This window comes from Eucyclogobius newberryi, unplaced genomic scaffold (genome assembly GCF_026437365.1).
Source record: "Eucyclogobius newberryi isolate DKJ021-1_F unplaced genomic scaffold, fEucNew1.0.hap1 SCAF_7, whole genome shotgun sequence".
In the NCBI taxonomy this organism is placed as follows: Eukaryota; Metazoa; Chordata; class Actinopteri; order Gobiiformes; family Gobiidae; genus Eucyclogobius; species Eucyclogobius newberryi.
The window spans coordinates 39,992,151-40,016,383 of record NW_027316389.1 but is presented as its reverse complement, the minus strand read 5'-3'; the positions used below and the strand labels follow the sequence as shown (position 1 = coordinate 40,016,383).

The window sequence follows — 24,233 nt, the reverse complement described above, 5'->3', positions numbered from 1 at the left end:
TCTCTCCGGTACATTCTATGACACATTTGGCACGGGATCTTGTCGACGACATTAAACTTTTTGGCTGGTTGGATTCTGTCCTGTCGCAGAGGCAAAAACCCGGGCCTGGGAGGAGTTCGGGGAGGCCATGCAGGAGGACTATCGGTCGGCACCAAAGAAATTCTGGCAAACCGTCCGGCGCCTCAGGAAGGGGAAGCAGTGTCTCACAAACACCGTTTACGGTGCGGGTGGAGGCCTGCTGACCTCGACTGGGGATGTCGTCGGACGGTGGAAGGAATACTTTGAGGTTCTCCTTAATCCCTCAGTCACGTCTTCCGAAGAGGAAGTAGAGACCGGGGACTCGGAGGCTGGCTCGTCCTTCACCCAAGCTGAAGTCACTGAGGTTGTTCGCAAACTCCTCGGTGGCAGGGCTCCGGGGGTGGATGAGATCCGCCCTGAGGACCTAAAGTAGCTCTTCTCTTCTCTTCACTCTTCTCTTTTGTTTGTGATTTTATTAGTTTAGAAAATCAGTTGGATTGATAATTTTTAATTTAGTTAATTTTATTGTATTTCTGTAATTTCTTTGTGATTTGAATGCATTTTTCCTGCTGTGAAGCACTTTGAATTGCCTTGTGTATGAAATGTGCTCTACAAATAAACTTGCCTTGCCTTGCCTTGCCTAAAGTATCTGGATGTTGTAGGACTGTCTTGGTTGACACGTCTCTGCAACATCGCGTGGCGGTCGGGGACAGTGCCTCTGGACTGGCAGACCGGGGTGGTGGTCCCTCTGTTCAAGAAGGGGGACTGGAGGGTGTGTTCCAACTACAGAGGGATCACACTCCTCAGCCTCCCGGGTAAGGTCTATTCCAAGGTACTGGAGAGGAGAATCTGACCGATAGTCGAACCTGGGATTCAGGAGGAGCAGAGTGGTTTTCGTCCCGGTCGTGGAACACTGGACCAGCTCTAGACTCTCCATCGGGTGCTCGAGGGTTCATGGGAGTTTGCCCAACCAGTCCACATGTGCTTTGTGGATCTGGAGAAGGCTTTCGACCGTGTCCCTCGGGGTGTCCTTTGGGGGGTGCTCCAGGAGTACGGGGTCCGGGGCCCTTTGCTCAGGGCTGTCCGGTCCCTGTATGACCGGAGCAGGAGCTGTGTTCACTGCAGTAAGTCAGACCTGTTCCCAGTGCATGTTGGACTCCTCAGGGCTGCCCTTTGTCACCGGTTCTGTTTATAATTTTTATGGACAGAATTTCTAAGCGCAGTCAGGGGTCGAAGGGTGTGGTCAGGGGTCGGAGGGTGTGGTCAGGGGTCGGAGGGTGTCCGGTTTGGGGACCACAGGATCTCATCTCTGCTGTTTGCAGACGATGTTGTCCTGATGGCTCCATCAAACCCGGACCTGCAGCTGCACTGGGACGGTTTGCAGCCGAGTGTGAAGCAGCTGGGATGAGAATCAGCTCCAAATCCGAGGCCATGGTTCTCGACCGGAAAAAGGTGGCTTGCCCTCTTCAGGTGGGTGGGGGGTCCTTGCCCCAAGTGGAGGAGTTCAAGTATCTCGGGGTCTTGTTCACGAGTGAGGGAAGGATGGAGCGTGAGATCGACAGTTGGATCGGTGCAGCGGCTGCAGTGATGCAGTCGCTGCATCGGACCGTTGTGGTAAAGAGGGAGCTGAGCCGAAAGACAAAGCTCTCTATTTACCGGTCGGTCTACGTTCTGACCTCACCTATGGTCATGAGCTTTGGGTAGTGACCGAAAGAACAAGATCGCGGATATAAGCGGTCGAAAGGAGATTCCTCCGCCGTGTGGCTGGGCGCTCCCTTAGAGATAAGGTGAGGAGCTCGGCCACACGGGAGGAGCTCGGAGTAGAGCCGCTGATCCTCCAGCTGAGGTGGCTCGGGCATCTGTTCCGGACGCCTCCTGGGCGCCTCCCTCGGGAGTTGTTTCAGGCATGTCCCACTGGGAAGAGGCCCCGGGGAAGACCCAGGACACGCTGGAGAGACTATGTCTCTCGGCTGGCCTGGGAACGCCTCGGGATCCCCCCGGAGGAGTTGGAGGAAGTGTCTGGGGAGGAGGAAGTCTGGGAGTCCCTGCTCAGACTGCTGCCCCCGCGACCCGGCCCCGGATAAAGCGGAAGAAGATGGATGGATGGATGGATGGATTCTGTACTCGGGGGTTTTGTGTGAGGTTTTATTATTGCGTTTATGATGTGTTTCTAGTGCTCTTCGTATCTGTTCTATGACTTTGTATCCATGGTGACGTTTCCATGTCCCTGTGCTCGGTTTCATTCTGTTTTTGCCGTTTCTTTTGGTTCGGGTTTGTAGTTTCCTACTTGCTTGTTATTGCCGTGTCTGATCGACGCATCATCATGTGTGACGTGTTTCTCTTTGATCCGTTCATAATGTTCTTAGGCCTGATGTGTGTGTGTGGGATGAGGTGCTCCGAGGTCCAGAGCAGATATCGGTCTGTATCCTGCCTTCCTATTTTTACCTTTTCTAAAATGTGGTCCAGGTTTGTTTTCCAGAGTGTGGCTCTATGATGTGCTGGAACTGTTTTTATGGTCCTCTAAGTCCTCCCTGGTTCATGCGTTATGAGTGTCCTTCTTCACTCTCTTTTGCACAATGACTATCGTGACTTCTACAGATGTTGGTGAATAATGATCCCACGTCATGTAATATTCTATCTTCCTGTATTGTGATGTTTTTGAGTGGCGTATCGTTGTGTACTTTCGGGTTTCGGGGTTATGTTTGTGCTGTGTGGATGAAGCAGTTGCACACTGTAGTAGTTACTTTTCCAGTTTCTGCCAGTGGTTTTAATATTGCTTTTAGTGCTTGTTTCTTTTCTTCTGTTGGATTTTTGCGTCGTTGTTCATACGTGTCAGTCTGGTTTAACAGTGCGTCCACTTTCCCTTCGTATGGGTCTGTGTCCATCACTACCGTTCTTCCCTTGATTATGGTTTCCTCCTGTAATTGTGAAGTTGAAGTTTTTTCCCAGAGTCGTTTCTTTTGATTGAACGCCAATTCCGTCGCAGATTTCTCTATAGTTGAAGGCTATTGAGAAAACACATGAGAAAACACACCTAGAACCTCTGTATGCGACTCGGAATCCAACCGTGGACCTCCTCACCACCCGCCACCGTTACGGCGCGGCATCTCTATGACACGGTAGTAGTGTTTTTAACCTGCTCCCACACGCCACGAGGGAGAAGCGCAGAGGACATCCCTGACAGTTCTGGTTTATAGCCTCATTTAGACACTTTCGACTTCCACTCCATTCTATCCCTTTCCCCTCCAGCCTGCTGCTTTTTTTTCCTGCGCTTTTATCTCGTCCACTGAGCCAGAACAGGCAAAGATTTGCATTAGTGGCCGATTATGAATCCCTGTGACAGATCCTCTCCTCCGCTGGGCTCCCTGCGAGGAAAAGAATAGCCTCCCTGTGTTGACTCGCACGGAGGAAAGACACGGACCAAGCAATTAGAGTTTAGTGGTTAATGTGGAAGCGTTTGCAGGGAGGGTGAGAAGGTTCAACCCTCCTGCTGGGATGGTGTCAGTTTGCAGGCAGCTCCTTTCTCTTCCCGGTCCTTTCTTCCCCCTCTTTTGGAAGGAGGATGGTGTGAAAATGACAAGCTACCTGTCCACGGTGAGCTTGAAATCCTCAGGGGTGAGAGGAGCGCAGCAGCGAGTGGTCTCGGGGGAGAGAGGTGACAGCTCATGACGTAGGCTGTTCATAACGGTGAAGGAGGAGAAGTATAGAGCTGCGAGTCATGCATATTCATGCTGTGTTTGATTTGTATAGCTGCACATGCAGAGACACGAGCGCACGCTTCTGCTGGTTCATTCAAATGAGTCCCATGTCGTGTTGTGGCGTTTTGTTCCTCGTCTTTTGTGTCGTACGGAGCAGATTTTCAGACATCATAAGTATGGGAGAAGTTAATTAGTTCAACAGTAGGATATATTGACTTTTACTGTCGCGGGTGGAACAATTTAGGACATTTTTGATCATATAATGTTGTTTTCATTGCACATTTGCAGCAGTACTGAACTCAACACGTATCCAAAAATCACAAAAAGAGAACCAATTTGGACCTTTTTAGAACAGTTTTAGAATCATAACTAGAATGTCGACATGATAATCTGAAATAAACTACAATTGGTTTGTATTGAAAATGACATTTTATTGTCTAGTGTGAAAATGTGATATTGTGACAACACCAGAAAGAATAAAGGGCCATATAAAATGTCATAATATATATATATATATATATATATATATATATATATATATATATATATATATATATATATATATATTTATACATTCTTTACAAATGAAAAACATATCTAGGGTTGAATAGCAATATTTTATTACTGTTAAATTATTGTTAAAATGTTGATTTACTATATTTTAGATCCCAAACTACTCTTCTTGGGGTCCTTATATGGCAAATACAGACAAAAATATCACTATAGCAGTAAACATTTAATATAATATACATATGTACATAACCACGAGCTGGCCAGGGTGTGCCCCGCCCAAGGCCCAAAGTCACTGGGACAGGCTCCAGTCACCCCCCTAAAGCCCAAAGTCACTGGGACAGGCTCCAGTCGCCCGCCTAAAGCCCAAAGTCACTGGGACAGGCTCCAGTCACCCGCCTGAGGCCCAAAGTCACTGGGACAGGCTCCAGTCATCCGCCTAAGGCCCAAAGTCACTGGGACAGGCTCCAGTCACCCGCCTAAGGCCCAAAGTCACTGGGACAGGCTCCAGTCACCCGCGACCCCGAATGGGAATAAGTGGGAGATAATGAATGAAAGAAAATGTATATTATATATGTATATTGTATTGTATTGTAATATATGTATATTGTATTGTATAGTAATATATATATATATATATATATATGTCAAATGGACATTCATAATAACATATATACATAATACATCGGCCTCAGAAAAGCATTTCAAACACAAATTCCTTGTAACGTTGTAGATATGAAATAAGCAGAGCCAATATTTATATGTAAACCAAAGAAATGACTAAATGTTGCTGTGAGTGGTGCTTAGCGCCTGCTACAGCAGCGCCCTGGACGGGCCTGCAGCGCTCAGGTCACAGTCGTGTCTACGTTACTCACGCTTCACGTTCCCCTGTGGCTGTGTGAACCTGGCGTGGCAGTAGGTGGAGCACCCTGGGGAGATATTCTGGGTGGCTGCTCTGTGCCGCCGTGACAGAAGAGGTCTGCTGTTTACTGACCCACCTGCCCAAAGCCTGGAGGTCCCACACATGTCCTGTCCCACACATGTCCCACTACTTAACACCAGCATATTGTTCCAAGCGTCCTCCGGCTACGCTAGCTCAGACAGTACCTGGACAGCACCTGGACAGCTCAGTGGAGATGTCTGGTGCTGGCACAATGACCGTAGAGCTGGGGATCGCTTTAAGCTTTATGTTTGAACACTTAACACCAGCATATTGTTCACTGCAGACAACAGCTTTTCTAACCTCGACAGCACCTAAGGCACGCTAGCTTAACCTCGACAGCACCGTGCCGAAGGCACGCTAGCTTAACCTCGACAGCACCGTGCCGAAGGCACGCTAGCTTAACCTCGACAGCACCAAAGGCACGGTAGCTTAACCTCGACAGGACCTAAGGCACGCTAGCTTAACCTCGACAGCACCGAAGGCACGCTACCTTAACCTCGACAGCACCTAAGGTACGCTAGCTTAACCTCGACAGCACCTAAGGCAAGCTAGCTTAACCTCGACAGCACCGAGGGCACGCTAGCTTAATCTCGACAGCACCAAAGGCACGCTAGCTTAACCTCGACAGCACCGAGGGCACGCTAGCTTAACCTCGACAGCACCTAAGGTACGCTAGCTTAACCTCGACAGCACCAAAGGCACGCTAGCTTAACCTCGACAGCACCTAAGGCACGCTAGCTTAACCTCGACAGCACCTAAGGTACGCTAGCTTAACCTCGACAGGACCTAAGGCACGCTAGCTTAACCTCGACAGGACCTAAGGCACGCTAGCTTAACCTCGACAGCACCTAAGGTACGCTAGCTTAACCTCGACAGCACCTAAGGTACGCTAGCTTAACCTCGACAGGACCTAAGGCACGCTAGCTTAACCTCGACAGGACCTAAGGCACGCTAGCTTAACCTTGACAGCACCTAAGGCACGCTAGCTTAACCTCGACAGGACCTAAGGCACGCTAGCTTAACCTTGACAGCACCTAAGGTACGCTAGCTTATGTCACCCACAATACCTGGAACTCTGTATTGAAAAACTTGTGGTTGTGTAATAATAGTGTTCATCAAATTAAGACCAAACCAAAACTAAACCTAAAAGTGCAGTGCTCTCTTATAGAAGGAGGTGCAGTTCGCTCTAATTGAAGGAGGTGCAGTGCTCTCTTATAGAAGGAGGTGCAGTTCGCTCTAATTGAAGGAGGTGCAGTGCTCTCTTATAGAAGGAGGTGCAGTTCGCTCTAATAGAAGGAGGTGCAGTGCTCTCTTATAGAAGGAGGTGCAGTTTGCGCTCTAATAGAAGGAGGTGCAGTGCTCACTTATAGAAGGAGGTGCAGTGCTCACTTAAAGAAGGAGGTGCAGTTTGCTCTAATAGAAGGAGGTGCAGTGCTCTCCTATAGAAGGAGGTGCAGTGCTCTCTTATAGAAGGAGGTTCAGTTCGCTTTAATAGAAGGAGGTGCAGTACTCACTTATAGAAGGAGGTGCAGTGCTCACTTATAGAAGGAGGTGCAGTGCTCACTTATAGACGGAGGTTCAGTTCGCTCTGATAGAAGGAGGTACAGTGCTCTCCTATAGAAGGAGGTGCAGTGCTCTCTTATAGACGGAGGTTCAGTTCGCTCTGATAGAAGGAGGTACAGTGCTCTCCTATAGAAGGAGGTGCAGTGCTCTCTTATAGAAGGAGGTGCAGTGCTCACTTATAGAAGGAGGTGCAGTGCTCACTTATAGACGGAGGTTCAGTTCGCTCTGATAGAAGGAGGTACAGTGCTCTCTTATAGAAGGAGGTGCAGTGCTCTCTTATAGAAGGTGCAGTGCTCTCTTATAGAAGGAGGTGCAGTGCTCACTTATAGAAGGAGGTGCAGTTCGCTCTAATAGAAGGAGGTGCAGTGCTCACTTATAGAAGGATGTGCAGTTCGCTCTGATAGAAGGAGGTGCAGTGCTCTCTTATAGAAGGAGGTGCAGTGCTCACTTATAGAAGGAGGTGCAGTTCGCTCTAATAGAAGGAGGTGCAGTGCTCACTTATAGAAGGATGTGCAGTTCGCTCTAATAGAAGGAGGTGCAGTGCTCACTTATAGAAGGATGTGCAGTTCGCTCTGATAGAAGGAGGTGCAGTGCTCTCCTATAGAAGGAGGTGCAGTGCTCTCTTATAGAAGGAGGTTCAGTTCGCTTTAATAGAAGGAGGTGCAGTGCTCACTTATAGACGGAGGTTCAGTTCGCTCTGATAGAAGGAGGTACAGTGCTCTCCTATAGAAGGAGGTGCAGTGCTCTCTTATAGAAGGTGCAGTGCTCTCTTATAGAAGGAGGTGCAGTGCTCTCTTATAGAAGGAGGTGCAGTGCTCTCTTATAGAAGGTGCAGTGCTCTCCTATAGAAGGAGGTGCAGTGCTCTCTTATAGAAGGAGGTGCTTTTTTTCTGCTGTATAACTACAGATGTGTCACAGTCCCAGGTGAAGCCTCCAGGAGGCGCAGCGGCTGTGCACAATATGCTAATTAGCCTCATTTACATGCTAGCGCCGGGAAGGGAAATTCAGTCCTAAAAGTCCTTTTCATCCTTTTTAGCCAGAATGAGTTGAAATGTTGACACTTCTTTTGACATGTTTGAAGTCATGTGTTTATTACACGATTATAAGCACAAAAGTATGAGAAGATGCAACATTTCAATAAACACTTTATTCTCTAAATGACATAAACATGATATCATCAATCTGCAGAAACTACAACACAGGCATTTTGTCCTGTTTAAGGGCGGGCCAGGGTGGGCGGAGCTACGTGGACTACAAGGGGCCGATACAAGGGGCCGATACAAGGGGCCAATACAAGGGGCTCATACAAGGAGCTCATACAAAGGGCCAATATCATGGCACTTGTGTTGTCATGGCACTACCTGCGTTGCACCAATGAAATTTCCCCATGTGGGAAAATAAAGGAATATCTTATCTTATCTTATCTTAAAAGGGGCCAATACAAGGGGCCCATACAAGGGGCAAATACAAGGGGCCAATACAAGGGGCAGATACAAGGGGCCAATACAAGGGGCAGATACAAGGGGCCAATACAAGGGGCCGATACAAGGGGCTGATACAAGGAGCCAATACAAGGGGCCAATAAAAAGGGCCGATACAAGGGGCTAATAAAAGGGGCCGATAAAAGGGGCCGATACAAGGGGCCCATACAAGGGGCAAATACAAGGGGCCGATACAAGGGGCCAATACAAGGGGCCGATACAAGGGGCTGATACAAGGAGCCAATACAAGGGGCCAATAAAAAGGGCCGATACAAGGGGCCCATACAAGGGGCAAATACAAGGGGCCGATACAAGGGGCCGATACAAGGGGCCAATACAAGGGGCCGATACAAGGGGCTGATACAAGGAGCCAATACAAGGGGCCAATAAAAAGGGCCGATACAAGGGGCTAATAAAAGGGGCCGATAAAAGGGGCCGATACAAGGGGCCCATACAAGGGGCAAATACAAGGGGCCGATACAAGGGGCCGATACAAGGGGCCAATACAAGGGGCCGATACAAGGGGCTGATACAAGGAGCCAATACAAGGGGCCAATAAAAAGGGCCGATACAAGGGGCCCATACAAGGGGCAAATACAAGGGGCCGATACAAGGGGCCGATACAAGGGGCCAATACAAGGGGCCGATACAAGGGGCTGATACAAGGAGCCAATACAAGGGGCCAATAAAAAGGGCCGATACAAGGGGCTAATAAAAGGGGCCGATACAAGGGGCCGATACAAGGGGCCGATACAAGGGGCCGATACAAGGGGCCGATACAAGGGGCCGATACAAGGGGCCCATACAAGGGGCAGATACAAGGGGCCGATACAAGGGGCCGATACAAGGGGCCGATACAAGGGGCCGATACAAGGGGCCGATACAAGGGGCCCATACAAGGGGCTGATACAAGGGGCCGATACAAGGGGCCGATACAAGGGGCCCATACAAGGGGCCCATACAAGGGGCTCATACAAGGGGCCGATACAAGGGGCCGATACAAGGGGCCGATACAAGGGGCCGATACAAGGGGCCGATACAAGGGGCCGATACAAGGGGCCGATACAAGGGGCCCATACAAGGGGCTGATACAAGGGGCCGATACAAGGGGCCGATACAAGGGGCCCATACAAGGGGCCCATACAAGGGGCTCATACAAGGGGCCGATACAAGGGGCCGATACAAGGGGCCGATACAAGGGGCCGATACAAGGGGCCGATACAAGGAGGTAATAAAAGGGGCCGATACAATGACCTTGAGAAAAAATAAGATGTTCAAGCAACAACAATAAAAGTGTTAATCACTCACTGAAAATATGAAAACATTACTTATACTAGTCTTAGGAGCTCTTTGTTGGATCTGTAGCTTGTGAGCTAACCCTCTGGTCTTGACCTCTGACCTCCTCAGATCTTCTTGCTGACCGTGTGGCACTGGGAGCTCTTCATGCTGCCGCTCTTCCTCTTCATCCTCATGGGGTGGAACTACTTTCATCTGAGCGCTGGGAAAACCACCTGGAACCAGGACCTGGTGAGACTGAGCCACACCTTCAGAACACGCTCAACGTAACGAGGAAATGTCCTTTTGACTCACGCAGATCGATTGATGTATTTCTGACTCGTGACAGAAGATGATTGACACAAGTTTATAGAGTGAAAAAATGCCTCATTTGTCCAGGAATGGCCCATGGTCAAAGGTCAACACATTGAACTGGACCTCTGGATGGCAGGAAGTCGTCTTGAGCATTTTCCACATTAATCCATTTCATTCATTCAGTTGGATTTAGTTTTACTGCAGTTTCTTTTCCTTCAGAATCCAAATATATTCAGCCTTTTCTTTTCTTGGTCTTATGCAATCTCGCAGATGAGAGCGTCTTTGAGAACACTTACAGGACACGCTCGTCTGTCTCCGCCCCGCGCTCGTCTCCGCCCGGCGCTCGTCTGTCTCCGCCCCGCGCTCGTCTGTCTCCGCCCCGCGCTCGTCTCCGCCCGGCGCTCGTCTGTCTCCGCCCCGCGCTCGTCTGTCTCCGCCCCGCGCTCGTCTGTCTCCGCCCCGCGCTCGTCTGTCTCCGCCCCACGCTCGTCTCCGCCCCATGCTCGTCTGTCTCCGCCCCGCGCTCGTCTGTCTCCGCCCCACGCTCGTCTCCGCCCCATGCTCGTCTGTCTCCGCCCCGCGCTCGTCTCCGCCCCGCGCTCGTCTCCGCCCCGCGCTCGTCTCCGCCCTGTGCTCGTCTGTCTCCGCCCTGTGCTCGTCTGTCTCCGCCCCGTGCTCGTCTGTCTCCGCCCCGCGCTCGTCTGTCTCCGCCCCGCGCTCGTCTGTCTCCGCCCCGCGCTCGTCTGTCTCCGCCCCGCGCTCGTCTGTCTCCCGGCGCTCGTCTCTCTCCGCCCCGCGCTCGTCTGTCTCCGCCCCGCGCTCGTCTCCGCCCCACACTCATCTGTCTCCCCGCGCTCGTCTGTCTCCGCCCCACGCTCGTCTGTCTCCGCCCCACGCTCGTCTCCGCCCCATGCTCGTCTGTCTCCGCCCCGCGCTCGTCTCCGCCCCGCGCTCGTCTCCGCCCCGCGCTCGTCTCCGCCCTGTGCTCGTCTGTCTCCGCCCCGTGCTCGTAACCGCCCCGTGCTCGTCCGCCCCACACTCATCTCCGCCCTGTGCTCGTGTCTGCCCCGCGCCCGTCTCCGCCCCGTGCTCGTAACCGCCCCGCGCTCGTCTCCGCCCCACACTCATCTCCGCCCCGTGCTCGTCTCCGCCCTGTGCTCGTCTCCGCTCTGTGCTCGTCTCCGCCCCGTGCTCGTAACCGCCCCACACTCATCTCTGCCCAGCCCCGCGCTCGTCCCCGCCCCGCGCTCGTCTCCGCCCCGCGCTCGTCCCCGCCCCGCGCTCGTCCCTGCCCCGCGCTCGTATTTGCACTGATTAGTCTGCTTTGCCTCGTCTCCAGGGGCCCATTAAAACATCAGGAACCAGCTCGAGTCCAAAACAGCACATTTCCTCCCCCAATTTCCAGCATAAAGAGACGACATGTAACGTGTCAAATCAAGAGCGCATTAGTTATACAATTCCACTGAAGGTATTAGAGTCTGTGTTCAATTAAATAGGTTGCCTTGGTTTAAAATGGAGGAGGGCATCAGTTGAAAGAATTTGCTCTCAATGTGTCAAAAAGCATGTTTCCTGTGTATATATATTCATATACATATATATATATATATATATATATATATATATATATATATATATGTGTACATATATGTATATGTATGTACTACTAAAAACAGTGCCGATGTTAATGATAATGATGGAGGGATTGTAAAGTATTTTAACATATACTCTGGAAAAATCTACTTAAAGCTACACTGAAACATTCTTCGTGGAGACAGGAGGAGACAGGTAACACTGAAACTATTATTTATTTATTTTTTATATTTCCTTAATAAGATAAAGCTATAATGCTACTTTGAGGTCACATCATGTGGTGAAGTTTGGGCGCGGCGCGCAGGAGCGTGTAACTGTAGATTTAGCGTGTTTTACATTGGTAGAACTGACGCTTCTAAGTGTACACCTTAAGTCACGGCAAAACGCGCTGGAGAAAATGTGGCAAACGGGTTTAAAATGTGTATTTGCGATATAAAGGCGCGGGAAACGGGCGTGTGCGTCTTCACACGCTCTCCACGGGACCGCACACTGGGGCGGAGCCTGGAGGCGTCATTCAGCCCTGTGTCCACCTGGAGACTGTGTCACTCATGGGCGTGACCTGTGTGGAACAACACCACCAGGCCATGTCAGGTCAGATCTGTGGAGAGGCGTCTCAATAAGAATGCATTTTTGTATTTCTGTCATGAATAAATGCAAAATAGAAAAGTCTGGTGGAACCCATTAGAACAGTGAAATATAATGATCAAATAAAGGTATAATATACATTCTCACAAAACAGTAAGTATGACCTCGATATTACACTATATTAATTATTATAATTAAAGCCAAAGCCGTGATTCACAGAAGTAAGTTCAGTGTTTTGTCTGTAAATTTATTCAATCCAGATATTCTCACTTTAGCTTCAACTGGGCAAATGTAGGAACACTTTCATTTGGGCTTCGATAATAAGGACTATGCTTATTATTTGTATGCATTTATTAACAGATATAACACTCATTTATAAACCCTAAAGACAAGAATATTGAAAACAAAGTAAGTTAAAGTAATTGACATAAGTCAAAGTCCAAAGGAGCAGCAGCATCACAGAGAGGGAGAAGTCCAGCTCCGTCCTGGGCTGTCCTCTGGACTCGGTGCAGGAGGTGGGGGACAGGAGGGTCCTGTCTAAACTCGCATCTATGCTGGACCATGAGTGTCGCCCCCTGCAGGACACTCTGTCCCCTGCAGGACACTCTTCAGTGAGAGACTGATCCACCCTCGCTGTGTGAAGGAGACGTTTCACAGGTCTTTCCTTCTGCTGCTGTCAGACTTTATAACAAACACTGTTAGTCCTACTGTGCAATTACTGTCGGGATCACATGCAATGGTATTTATTTATTTGTCTATGGGAGTTTTTATTTATTTATAGGAGATCTTCTACTGAAAGTGTTTTTCAGACTTCCTATAAGTGATCTGTTCTTCTGTATCTACCTCTGTATCTTCCTGCGTTGCAACAATGAAATTTCCCCATGTGGGACAATAAAGGAATATCTTATCTTATCTTATCTTAAGATATTTAGAATTCTATAGAAATAAATAGCATTTCTCAAAACAGAAAGTCTATAATCCCTTTTTGATCAATTGCAACACTTGCTCATGAATGCTATTTCTTTCACAGTGTCACATCCAAATCTAATCTAGTCTAATCTAGTTATAATAGTTGACTAAACCTAAAGTAATAAAAGAACTCAAATCCATTGGAATATTCTGAATTGCAGTCGTTCAAGTGTAGAGCATGTGTAGAGCATGCAGATCTGTGCTGCCTCTGTCCCTGAGCAACGCAAACCTCATCTCCAGCACATGACCCGGCTCACCCCTGCGCCCGACCCACCGGCCCCGCCCGCCACCGCCTGCCACCGCCGCCACAACCAATGCCACAGCCGCTGCCACAGCCGCGGCGGCGGGTTCAGGGATGACTCGATACAAAGTGATCTAAAGCAACAACATCTAAATTCAATGTGTTCTTTCCCGCTCGCTCTCGCCGCTCGGCCCGTGGATGTTGTGCTGAAATGAGATTGCTTTGGTGTGACAGAGCTCGGGCGCAGAGGGCCCCGTGTCACCCCTCGCTTTTGTGTGGGGTCAGCCCTGTGATGCCGTCGCTAAGGAAACAGGCCTCCTCCCAATAGGGGTGAATGTACTCAAAGGAAATTTCATTACGGAGGTGTTGGTTAAAAATGGTCCAGTGCTCACGTCCCGGCGCTTTGGTCTCACCTTTTGTCTCCTCTTTTCTCCAGGTGAACGTGAGCGCGGTGGACGAGGACGAAGACGACGAGAAGGTATTTGAATCCGCTCTTTCTTTGGCGTTTTAAGGGTAATGCCTCCGCACTCAGAGCACAATGAGCACAAATCTATTCGCCGAGCGTTTTGGTGTCAGGTAAATGCAGCGTCGCGCCGTCTCAACGTTTCAAGGTGACTGTGAAAATGTGTTTTGTGCGGCTGCATTTTCATAAGCTGTGTCTGACCTCACGGTAATGACACATTCCCAGCGCGCCGCAGTGACAGAGTTAGCATCGTTTTCTCAGTACGGCCCAAAGTTTTGCAGTGTTCGTTCACTGCTACGGTAACCACCGACCACTCACCGTTTTACACCGCGTCATGATCTGAAGAGATCAAATAATCATAAAAACAACATTTGAAAACGACTGAATAATCTTGATACATACTGATGTTGTGCCCTTGGGAAAGATCTTATTTATGATCGCGCCGGGCAGCTGTGGCTATTAAAGTACCTTCTCCACCACAAATGTCGAGTGAACGATAAAATACACGAAGTCATAACATGGATCTAAAATGACTTAAAGTTGACATTGACAACTAGTTCCTTTTAAATTCTTTGCTATTGTCCAAAGTTGTTACTCCCTGAACACAGTCTGAGCATCGTCATGGAGCTAGCTCAGCGTTAGCATCACTACTTCCTGTCTAATTCGGTCTCTGTGGGGCTGTTGCTAAGTCAGTCTAAATGGTATAAATACTGAGAGATCAGGCAGTGCACAGCGAGTGTGGTGGATGTTAAAGACCTTCACGCAACATTCTTCACTATCATGTCCCACTAGCTTCAAAAGTGGGCCTTATCCTCTTACTTACCTCCACCATCTTCTCACACCAAGGTCACACCACAGAAAAGTACTTGCCCATAGTGAATCTTCACCAAAACGACGTCAGATACTATTTACTGAACTTTCTGCTTACTTTTTCACAAAGTCTACTTCTTTCCATGGCACAAATGAGGCACAGCGACTAGCACAGTACGCTAACTCCCCTCCGCCCCGAGGTTAGCTAACCCTTTTCCATTCGCAAACAAATCTGAACGCTTTATTAATTCATCTCTAGTGTGTTATCCAAAACAAAGCAACGGGAAATCTTTAAGTAGCTTGTAAATTCCACTTCCCCCTCAGCACATAAGATTCAATTACGCTCACGGTTCCTGTTCGCAGACTATAGAAGCGTTTAGGAGTCAGTGGGAAGAGGAGGGATATTGCTAAACCCGCCCGGAGCCTCGCAGCGTTGACCCGTGTGCACAGCGTCTCCAGGCCCAAATTCATATCCATAATGCGCTCAATATATTCTGCCTGCGTGACCCAGGGCTACGCAAAGAATCTCCTCTACGAAATAAAATAAAAATAAAGAGGCACACACCAAATCCAGTGTGAAAGGACAGGCTAATGCAGCAGTGGGCGCTGGCTGTCGGGACTGTGGGAGGGAATCGGGGTAAACAAACACAACAGCTCATAAATGTGCTGTAAAGAGCTCATAGTCTGCTTTATGCTGCTTTATGCTGCTTTATGCTGCTTTATGCTGCTTTATGCTGCTTTATGCTGCTTCATGCTGCTTTATTCTGCTTTATGCTGCTTTATTCTGCTTTATGCTGCTTTATGCTGCTTTATTCTGCTTTATGCTGCTTTATGCTGCTTTATGCTGCTTTATTCTGCTTTATGCTGCTTTATGCTGCTTTATGCTGCTTTATGCTGCTTTATGCTGCTTTATTCTGCTTTATGCTGCTTTATGCTGCTTTATTGTAAAGTTTTGGGCGACTGTTTTTTGTTTTTTGTGGCATCATCACCTTGTTAGTGTATGTGGCCTTATCACCTTGTTAGTGTATGTGGCATTATCACCTTGTTAGTGTATGTGGCCTTATCACCTTGTTAGTGTATTATCACCTTGTTAGTGTATGTGGCATTATCACCTTGTTAGTGTATGTGGCATTATCACCTTGTTAGTGTATTATCACCTTGTTAGTGTATGTGGCATTATCACCTTGTTAGTGTATTATCACCTTGTTAGTGTATGTGGCATTATCACCTTGTTAGTGTATGCGGCATTATCACCTTGTTAGTGTATTATCACCTTGTTAGTGTATGTGGCATTATCACCTTGTTAGTGCATGTGGCATTATCACCTTGTTAGTGTATGTGGCATTATCACCTTGTTTGTGTATGTGGCATAATCACCTTGTTAGTGTATGTGGCCTTATCACCTTGTTTTTGTATGTGGCATTATCACCTTGTTAGTGTATGTGGCCTTATCACCTTGTTAGTGTATGTGGCCTTATCACCTTGTTAGTGTATGTGGCATTATCACCTTGTTAGTGTATGTGGCATTATCACCTTGTTAGTGTATTATCACCTTGTTAGTGTATGTGGCCTTATCACCTTGTTAGTGTATTATCACCTTGTTAGTGTATGTGGCATTATCACCTTGTTAGTGTATGTGGCATTATCACCTTGTTAGTGTATTATCACCTTGTTAGTGTATGTGGCATTATCACCTTGTTAGTGTATGTGGCATTATCACCTTGTTAGTGTATTATCACCTTGTTAGTGTATGTGGCATTATCACCTTGTTAGTGTATGTGGCATTATCACCTTGTTAGTGTATTATCACCTTGTTAGTGTATGTGGCATTATCACCTTGTTAGTGTATGCGGCATTATCACCTTGTTAGTGTATTATCACCTTGTTAGTGTATGTGGCATTATCACCTTGTTAGTGCATGTGGCATTATCACCTTGTTAGTGTATGTGGCATTATCACCTTGTTTGTGTATGTGGCATAATCACCTTGTTAGTGTATGTGGCCTTATCACCTTGTTTTTGTATGTGGCATTATCACCTTGTTAGTGTATGTGGCCTTATCACCTTGTTAGTGTATGTGGCCTTATCACCTTGTTAGTGTATGTGGCATTATCACCTTGTTAGTGTATGTGGCATTATCACCTTGTTAGTGTATTATCACCTTGTTAGTGTATGTGGCATTATCACCTTGTTAGTGTATGTGGCATTATCACCTTGTTAGTGTATGTGGCATTATCACCTTGTTAGTGTATGTGGCATTATCACCTTGTTAGTGTATTATCACCTTGTTAGTGTATGTGGCATTATCACCTTGTTAGTGCCTGAGCAGGAAGGGGCCTGGCTAATACTTGGATGGGACAGTGCAGGAACACCAGCAGCCGCAGTAGTGCAAACTGCCGTGATGTCCTTGGGCAAGACACTTCACTCACACTTTGTAAATTTGTCCCTTAGTGTTTATTGTTAGTTTTTAATGTTTTACTGCTGTCCACTTTAAACTCCTGATGGCAAAATAAAATGCACTAAACGTGAGTGACCTGTGACCCTGTGAGTGACCTTTGACCCCTGCTGAGGAAACACAACTCTTCCACGTGCCCATACACATCTGTCCAAACCCACTATACTCTCTAATTATTAAACCTAATTATTCTACTAATGACTTTACTCAGCTCATTTGCCACAGTCAGCAGTCTCCCTATCATCGCCCTGTCCTGCTGCCCGCTGTCCTGCTGACCGCTGTCCTGCTGCCCCGCTGGCCGCTGGCCTCTGCCCGCTGGCCTCTGCCCGCTGTCCTGCTGCCCGCTGTCCTGCTGCCCCGCTGGCCGCTGGCCTCTGCCCGCTGGCCTCTGCGTGCTGGCCTCTGCCCGCTGCCGCTGGCCGCTGGCCTCTGCCCGCTGCCGCTGGCCTCTGCCCGCTGCCGCTGGCCGCTGGCCTCTGGCCGCTGGCTGCTGGCCTCTGGCCGCTGGCCTCTGCCCACTGCCGCTGCCCACTGCCGCTGGCCGCTGGCCTCTGCCCGCTGCCGCTGGCCTCTGCCCGCTGCCCGCTCCTGCTGGCCGCTGGCCTCTGCCCACTGGCCTCTGCCCGCTGGCCTCGGCCCGCTGCCCACTGCCCACTGGCCTCTGCCCACTGGCCTCTGCCCGCTGCCGCTGGCCTCTGCCCGCTGCCCGCTGGCCGCTGGCCTCTGCCCACTGGCCTCTGCCCGCTGGCCTCTGCCCGCTGCCCGCTCCTGCTGGCCGCTGGCCTCTGCCCACTGGCCTCTGCCCGCTGGCCTCGGCCCGCTGCCCACTGGCCTTTGCCAGCTGGCCTCTGCCCGCTGCCGCTGGCCTCTGCCCGCTGTCCTGCTGCCCGCTGTCCTGCTGCCCCGCTGGCCGCTGGCCTCTGCCCGCTGGCCTCTGCGTGCTGGCCTCTGCCCGCTGCCGCTGGCCGCTGGCCTCTGCCCGCTGCCGCTGGCCTCTGCCCGCTGCCGCTGGCCGCTGGCCTCTGCCCGCTGCCGCTGCCCACTGCCGCTGGCCGCTGGCCTCTGCCCGCTGCCGCTGGCCTCTGCCCGCTGCCCGCTCCTGCTGGCCGCTGGCCTCTGCCCACTGGCCTCTGCCCGCTGGCCTCGGCCCGCTGCCCACTGCCCACTGGCCTCTGCCCACTGGCCTCTGCCCGCTGCCCGCTGGCCGCTGGCCTCTGCCCACTGGCCTCTGCCCGCTGGCCTCTGCCCGCTGCCGCTGGCCTCTGCCCGCTGCCCGCTCCTGCTGGCCGCTGGCCTCTGCCCACTGGCCTCTGCCCGCTGGCCTCGGCCCGCTGCCCACTGGCCTTTGCCAGCTGGCCTCTGCCCGCTGCCGCTGGCCTCTGCCCGCTGGCCTCTGCCCGCTGGCCTCTGCCCGCTGGCCTCTGCCCGCTACCGCTGGCCTCTGCCCGCTGCCGCTGGCCGCTGGCCTCTGCCCGCTGCCGCTGGCCGCTGGCCTCTGGCCTCTGCCCGCTGCCGCTGGCCGCTGGCTTCTGCCCGCTGGCCTCTGCCCGCTGCCGCTGGCCTCTGCCCGCTGCCGCTGGTCGCTGGCCTCTGCCCGCTGGCCTCTGCCCGCTGGCCTCTGCCCACTGGCCTCGGCCCGCTGCCCGCTGCCCACTGGCCTCTGCCCGCTGGCCTCTGCCCGCTGCCCGCTGCCGCTGGCCTCTGGCCGCTGGCCTCTGCCAGCTGCCGCTGGCCTCTGCCCGCTGCCCGCTCCTGCTGGCCGCTGGCCTCTGCCCACTGGCCACTACCCGCTGGCCTCGGCCCGCTGCCCACTGGCCTCTGCCCACTGGCCTCTGCCCGCTGGCCTCTGCCCGCTGCCGCTGGCCACTGGCCTCTGGCCGCTGCCCGCTGCCGCTGGCCTCTGCCCGCTGCCGCTGGCCGCTGGCCTCTGCCCGCTGGCCTCTGCCCGCTGGCCTCTGCCCGCTGCCCTCTGCCCGCTGGCCTCTGCCCGCTGGCCTCTGCCCGCTGGCCTCTGCCCGCTGCCGCTGGCCGCTGCCGCTGGCCACTGGCCTCTGGCCGCTGCCGCTGGCCGCTGGCCTCTGCCCGCTGGCCTCTGCCCGCTGGCCTCTGCCCGCTGCCGCTGCCCTCTGCCCGCTGGCCTCTGCCCGCTGGCCTCTGCCCGCTGCCGCTGGCCTCTGCCCGCTGCCGCTGGCCGCTGGCCTCTGCCCGCTGCCGCTGGCCGCTGGCCTCTGGCCTCTGCCCGCTGCCCGCTGCCGCTGGCCTCTGGCCGCTGGCCTCTGCCCGCTGCCGCTGCCCGCTGCCGCTGGCCACTGGCCTCTGCCCGCTGGCCTCTGCCCGCTGGCCTCTGCCCGCTGGCCTCTGGCCGCTGGCCTCTGCCCGCTACCGCTGGCCTCTGCCCGCTGCCCGCTCCCGCTGGCCGCTGGCCTCTGCCCGCTGCCGCTGGCCTCTGCCCGCTGCCCGCTCCCGCTGGCCGCTGGCCTCTGCCCACTGGCCTCTGCCCGCTGGCCTCTGCCCGCTGCCCGCTGCCCGCTGCCGCTGGCCTCTGCCCGCTGGCCTCCGCCCGCTGGCCTCTGCCCGCTGGCCTCTGCCCGCTGGCCTCTGCCCGCTACCGCTGGCCTCTGCCCGCTGCCGCTGGCCGCTGGCCTCTGCCCGCTGCCGCTGGCCGCTGGCCTCTGGCCTCTGCCCGCTGCCGCTGGCCGCTGGCTTCTGCCCGCTGGCCTCTGCCCGCTGCCGCTGGCCTCTGCCCGCTGCCGCTGGTCGCTGGCCTCTGCCCGCTGGCCTCTGCCCGCTGGCCTCTGCCCACTGGCCTCGGCCCGCTGCCCGCTGCCCACTGGCCTCTGCCCGCTGGCCTCTGCCCGCTGCCCGCTGCCGCTGGCCTCTGGCCGCTGGCCTCTGCCAGCTGCCGCTGGCCTCTGCCCGCTGCCCGCTCCTGCTGGCCGCTGGCCTCTGCCCACTGGCCACTACCCGCTGGCCTCGGCCCGCTGCCCACTGGCCTCTGCCCACTGGCCTCTGCCCGCTGGCCTCTGCCCGCTGCCGCTGGCCACTGGCCTCTGGCCGCTGCCCGCTGCCGCTGGCCTCTGCCCGCTGCCGCTGGCCGCTGGCCTCTGCCCGCTGGCCTCTGCCCGCTGCCGCTGCCCTCTGCCCGCTGGCCTCTGCCCGCTGGCCTCTGCCCGCTGCCGCTGGCCTCTGCCCGCTGCCGCTGGCCGCTGGCCTCTGCCCGCTGCCGCTGGCCGCTGCCGCTGGCCACTGGCCTCTGGCCGCTGCCGCTGGCCGCTGGCCTCTGCCCGCTGGCCTCTGCCCGCTGGCCTCTGCCCGCTGCCGCTGCCCTCTGCCCGCTGGCCTCTGCCCGCTGGCCTCTGCCCGCTGCCGCTGGCCTCTGCCCGCTGCCGCTGGCCGCTGGCCTCTGCCCGCTGCCGCTGGCCGCTGGCCTCTGGCCTCTGCCCGCTGCCCGCTGCCGCTGGCCTCTGGCCGCTGGCCTCTGCCCGCTGCCGCTGCCGCTGGCCACTGGCCTCTGCCCGCTGGCCTCTGCCCGCTGGCCTCTGCCCGCTGGCCTCTGCCCGCTGGCCTCTGGCCGCTGGCCTCTGCCCGCTGCCGCTGGCCTCTGCCCGCTGCCCGCTCCCGCTGGCCGCTGGCCTCTGCCCGCTGCCGCTGGCCTCTGCCCGCTGCCCGCTCCCGCTGGCCGCTGGCCTCTGCCCGCTGCCCGCTCCTGCTGGCCGCTGGCCTCTGCCCACTGGCCTCTGCCCGCTGGCCTCGGCCCGCTGCCCACTGCCCACTGGCCTCTGCCCACTGGCCTCTGCCCGCTGCCGCCGGCCGCTGGCCTCTGGCCTCTGCCCGCTGCCGCTGGCCTCTGCCCGCTGCCCGCTCCTGCTGGCCGCTGGCCTCTGCCCTCTGGCCTCTGCCCTCTGGCCTCGGCCCGCTGCCCACTGCCCACTGGCCTCTGCCCACTGGCCTCTTCCCGCTGCCGCCGGCCGCTGGCCTCTGGCCTCTGCCCGCTGCCGCTGGCCTCTGCCTGCTGCCCGCTCCTGCTGGCCGCTGGCCTCTGCCCACTGGCCTCTGCTCGCTGGCCTCGGCCCGCTGCCGCTGGCCTCTGCCCGCTGCCCGCTGGCCTCTGCCCGCTGCCGCTGGCCGCTGGCCTCTGCCCGCTGCCGCTGGCCGCTGCCGCTGGCCACTGGCCTCTGGCCGCTGCCGCTGGCCGCTGGCCTCTGCCCGCTGGCCTCTGCCCGCTGGCCTCTGCCCGCTGCCGCTGCCCTCTGCCCGCTGGCCTCTGCCCGCTGGCCTCTGCCCGCTGCCGCTGGCCTCTGCCCGCTGCCGCTGGCCGCTGGCCTCTGCCCGCTGCCGCTGGCCGCTGGCCTCTGGCCTCTGCCCGCTGCCCGCTGCCGCTGGCCTCTGGCCGCTGGCCTCTGCCCGCTGCCGCTGGCCACTGGCCTCTGCCCGCTGGCCTCTGCCCGCTGGCCTCTGCCCGCTGGCCTCTGGCCGCTGGCCTCTGCCCGCTGCCGCTGGCCTCTGCCCGCTGCCCGCTCCCGCTGGCCGCTGGCCTCTGCCCGCTGCCGCTGGCCTCTGCCCGCTGCCCGCTCCCGCTGGCCGCTGGCCTCTGCCCGCTGCCCGCTCCTGCTGGCCGCTGGCCTCTGCCCACTGGCCTCTGCCCGCTGGCCTCGGCCCGCTGCCCACTGCCCACTGGCCTCTGCCCACTGGCCTCTGCCCGCTGCCGCCGGCCGCTGGCCTCTGGCCTCTGCCCGCTGCCGCTGGCCTCTGCCCGCTGCCCGCTCCTGCTGGCCGCTGGCCTCTGCCCTCTGGCCTCTGCCCTCTGGCCTCGGCCCGCTGCCCACTGCCCACTGGCCTCTGCCCACTGGCCTCTTCCCGCTGCCGCCGGCCGCTGGCCTCTGGCCTCTGCCCGCTGCCGCTGGCCTCTGCCTGCTGCCCGCTCCTGCTGGCCGCTGGCCTCTGCCCACTGGCCTCTGCTCGCTGGCCTCGGCCCGCTGCCGCGGGCCTCTGCCCGCTGCCCGCTGGCCTCTGCCCGCTGCCCGCTGGCCTCTGCCCGCTGCCCTCACACTGGACTGTTACTCTCTCCCGTGTGATTTCCAGTCTCTGCTTTGGGTTCACACTCGTCTCAAATGAGATCTCCTCTTTCATCACTAATTAAGCCGTCAGCCATGTTTGTTTGAAGCTGTCAGAACTCGCTTAGCGTTTCCTGCTTTGAGCGGCTTGTTATGGTCTGACTGTCACTCCAATGCGCTCTTTTGCAGCTACATCAAGACGCTAGCTTTACACGTGCTATCAACGCAAACGTCTCAGGTTAAAGAATGATCAGCGTCGAATTGAACAACTTCAGACTCCACGTTTTCTTCGGCGGACATAAAACAAAGCCTCGTCTCGGAGGAGATGTCATTTCTTTTGCTTGTACATTCCTTTCCCCACGAGGAGCCAAATATGCTGGAGTTGTGACGCTAAGAAGAAACGAAAGGCAGTGTTACACGGGCAGTAATCCAGAACAGATGCGGGGCCCCTGGACAAATCTATCCAGGGGGCGGATGGGGGGCCGACAGATTACAAATTACGTATTGGCAAAGTGACTTCCCATTTGGCCGTGAGGCTCCAGACGATATTTAATCTTAACATAAAGAAACAAGGGGAGGAAAACATGACTCCCGCTCCGGATGCTTGAGGGTGGAGGCTCTGAGGGTGGTGTGTGTGTGGAGGGTCTGAGGGTGGAGTGTGTGTGTGGAGGGTCTGAGGGTGGTGTGTGTGTGTGGAGGCTCTGAGGGTGGTGTGTGTGTGTGGAGGGTCTGAGGGTGGTGTGTGTGTGGAGGCTCTGAGGGTGGTGTATGTGTGGAGGGTCTGAGGGTGGAGTGTGTGTGTGGAGGGTCTGAGGGTGGTGTGTGTGTGTGGAGGCTCTGAGGGTGGTGTGTGTGTGGAGGCTCTGAGGGTGGTGTGTGTGTGTGGAGGGTCTGAGGGTGGAGTGTGTGTGTGGAGGGTCTGAGGGTGGAGTGTGTGTGTGGAGGGTCTGAGGGTGGAGTGTGTGTGTGGAGGGTCTGAGGGTGGAGTGTGTGTGTGGAGGGTCTGAGGGTGGAGTGTGTGTGTGGAGGGTCTGAGGGTGGTGTGTGTGTGTGGAGGGTCTGAGGGTGGTGTGTGTGTGTGGAGGGTCTGAGGGTGGAGTGTGTGTGTGGAGGGTCTGAGGGTGGTGTGTGTGTGTGGAGGGTCTGAGGGTGGTGTGTGTGTGTGGAGGGTCTGAGGGTGGAGTGTGTGTGTGGAGGGTCTGAGGGTGGAGTGTGTGTGTGGAGGGTCTGAGGGTGGAGTGTGTGTGTGGAGGGTCTGAGGGTGGAGTGTGTGTGTGGAGGGTCTGAGGGTGGTGTGTGTGTGTGGAGGGTCTGAGGGTGGTGTGTGTGTGTGGAGGGTCTGAGGGTGGTGTGTGTGTGTGTGGAGGGTCTGAGGGTGGTGTGTGTGTGTGGAGGGTCTGAGGGTGGTGTGTGTGTGTGGAGGGTCTGAGGGTGGAGTGTGTGTGTGGAGGGTCTGAGGGTGGAGTGTGTGTGTGGAGGGTCTGAGGGTGGTGTGTGTGTGTGGAGGCTCTGAGGGTGGTGTATGTGTGGAGGGTCTGAGGGTGGAGTGTGTGTGTGTGGAGGGTCTGAGGGTGGAGTGTGTGTGTGGAGGGTCTGAGGGTGGTGTGTGTGTGTGTGGAGAGTCTGAGGGTGGTGTGTGTGTGGAGGGTCTGAGGGTGGAGTGTGTGTGGAGGGTCTGAGGGTGGAGTGTGTGTGTGGAGGGTCTGAGGGTGGTGTGTGTGTGTGTGGAGGGTCTGAGGGTGGTGTGTGTGTGTGGAGGGTCTGAGGGTGGAGTGTGTGTGGAGGGTCTGAGGGTGGAGTGTGTGTGTGGAGGGTCTGAGGGTGGAGTGTGTGTGGAGGGTCTGAGGGTGGTGTGTGTGTGTGTGGAGGGTCTGAGGGTGGTGTGTGTGTGTGGAGGGTCTGAGGGTGGTGTGTGTGTGTGGAGGGTCTGAGGGTGGAGTGTGTGTGTGGAGGGTCTGAGGGTGGAGTGTGTGTGTGGAGGGTCTGAGGGTGGTGTGTGTGTGTGGAGGCTCTGAGGGTGGTGTATGTGTGGAGGGTCTGAGGGTGGAGTGTGTGTGTGTGGAGGGTCTGAGGGTGGAGTGTGTGTGTGGAGGGTCTGAGGGTGGTGTGTGTGTGGAGAGTCTGAGGGTGGTGTGTGTGTGGAGGGTCTGAGGGTGGTGTGTGTGTGTGGAGGGTCTGAGGGTGGTGTGTGTGTGTGGAGGGTCTGAGGGTGGAGTGTGTGTGTGGAGGGTCTGAGGGTGGTGTGTGTGTGTGTGGAGGGTCTG

At 55.0% G+C, this 24,233-nt stretch overlaps 1 protein-coding gene across 1 annotated transcript in view; it reads left to right on the top strand.

The window, feature by feature from the left end:
* Positions 1-24,233, top strand: part of mctp2a (multiple C2 domains, transmembrane 2a) — a 151,596-nt gene that overhangs the window by 102,211 nt on the left and 25,152 nt on the right. Inside the window, exons 17-18 of the mRNA XM_072435032.1 lie at positions 9,621-9,740; positions 13,625-13,666. Of these exons, the coding sequence (XP_072291133.1) occupies positions 9,621-9,740; positions 13,625-13,666 (162 nt within the window). The remainder of the gene's footprint in view (positions 1-9,620; positions 9,741-13,624; positions 13,667-24,233) is intronic.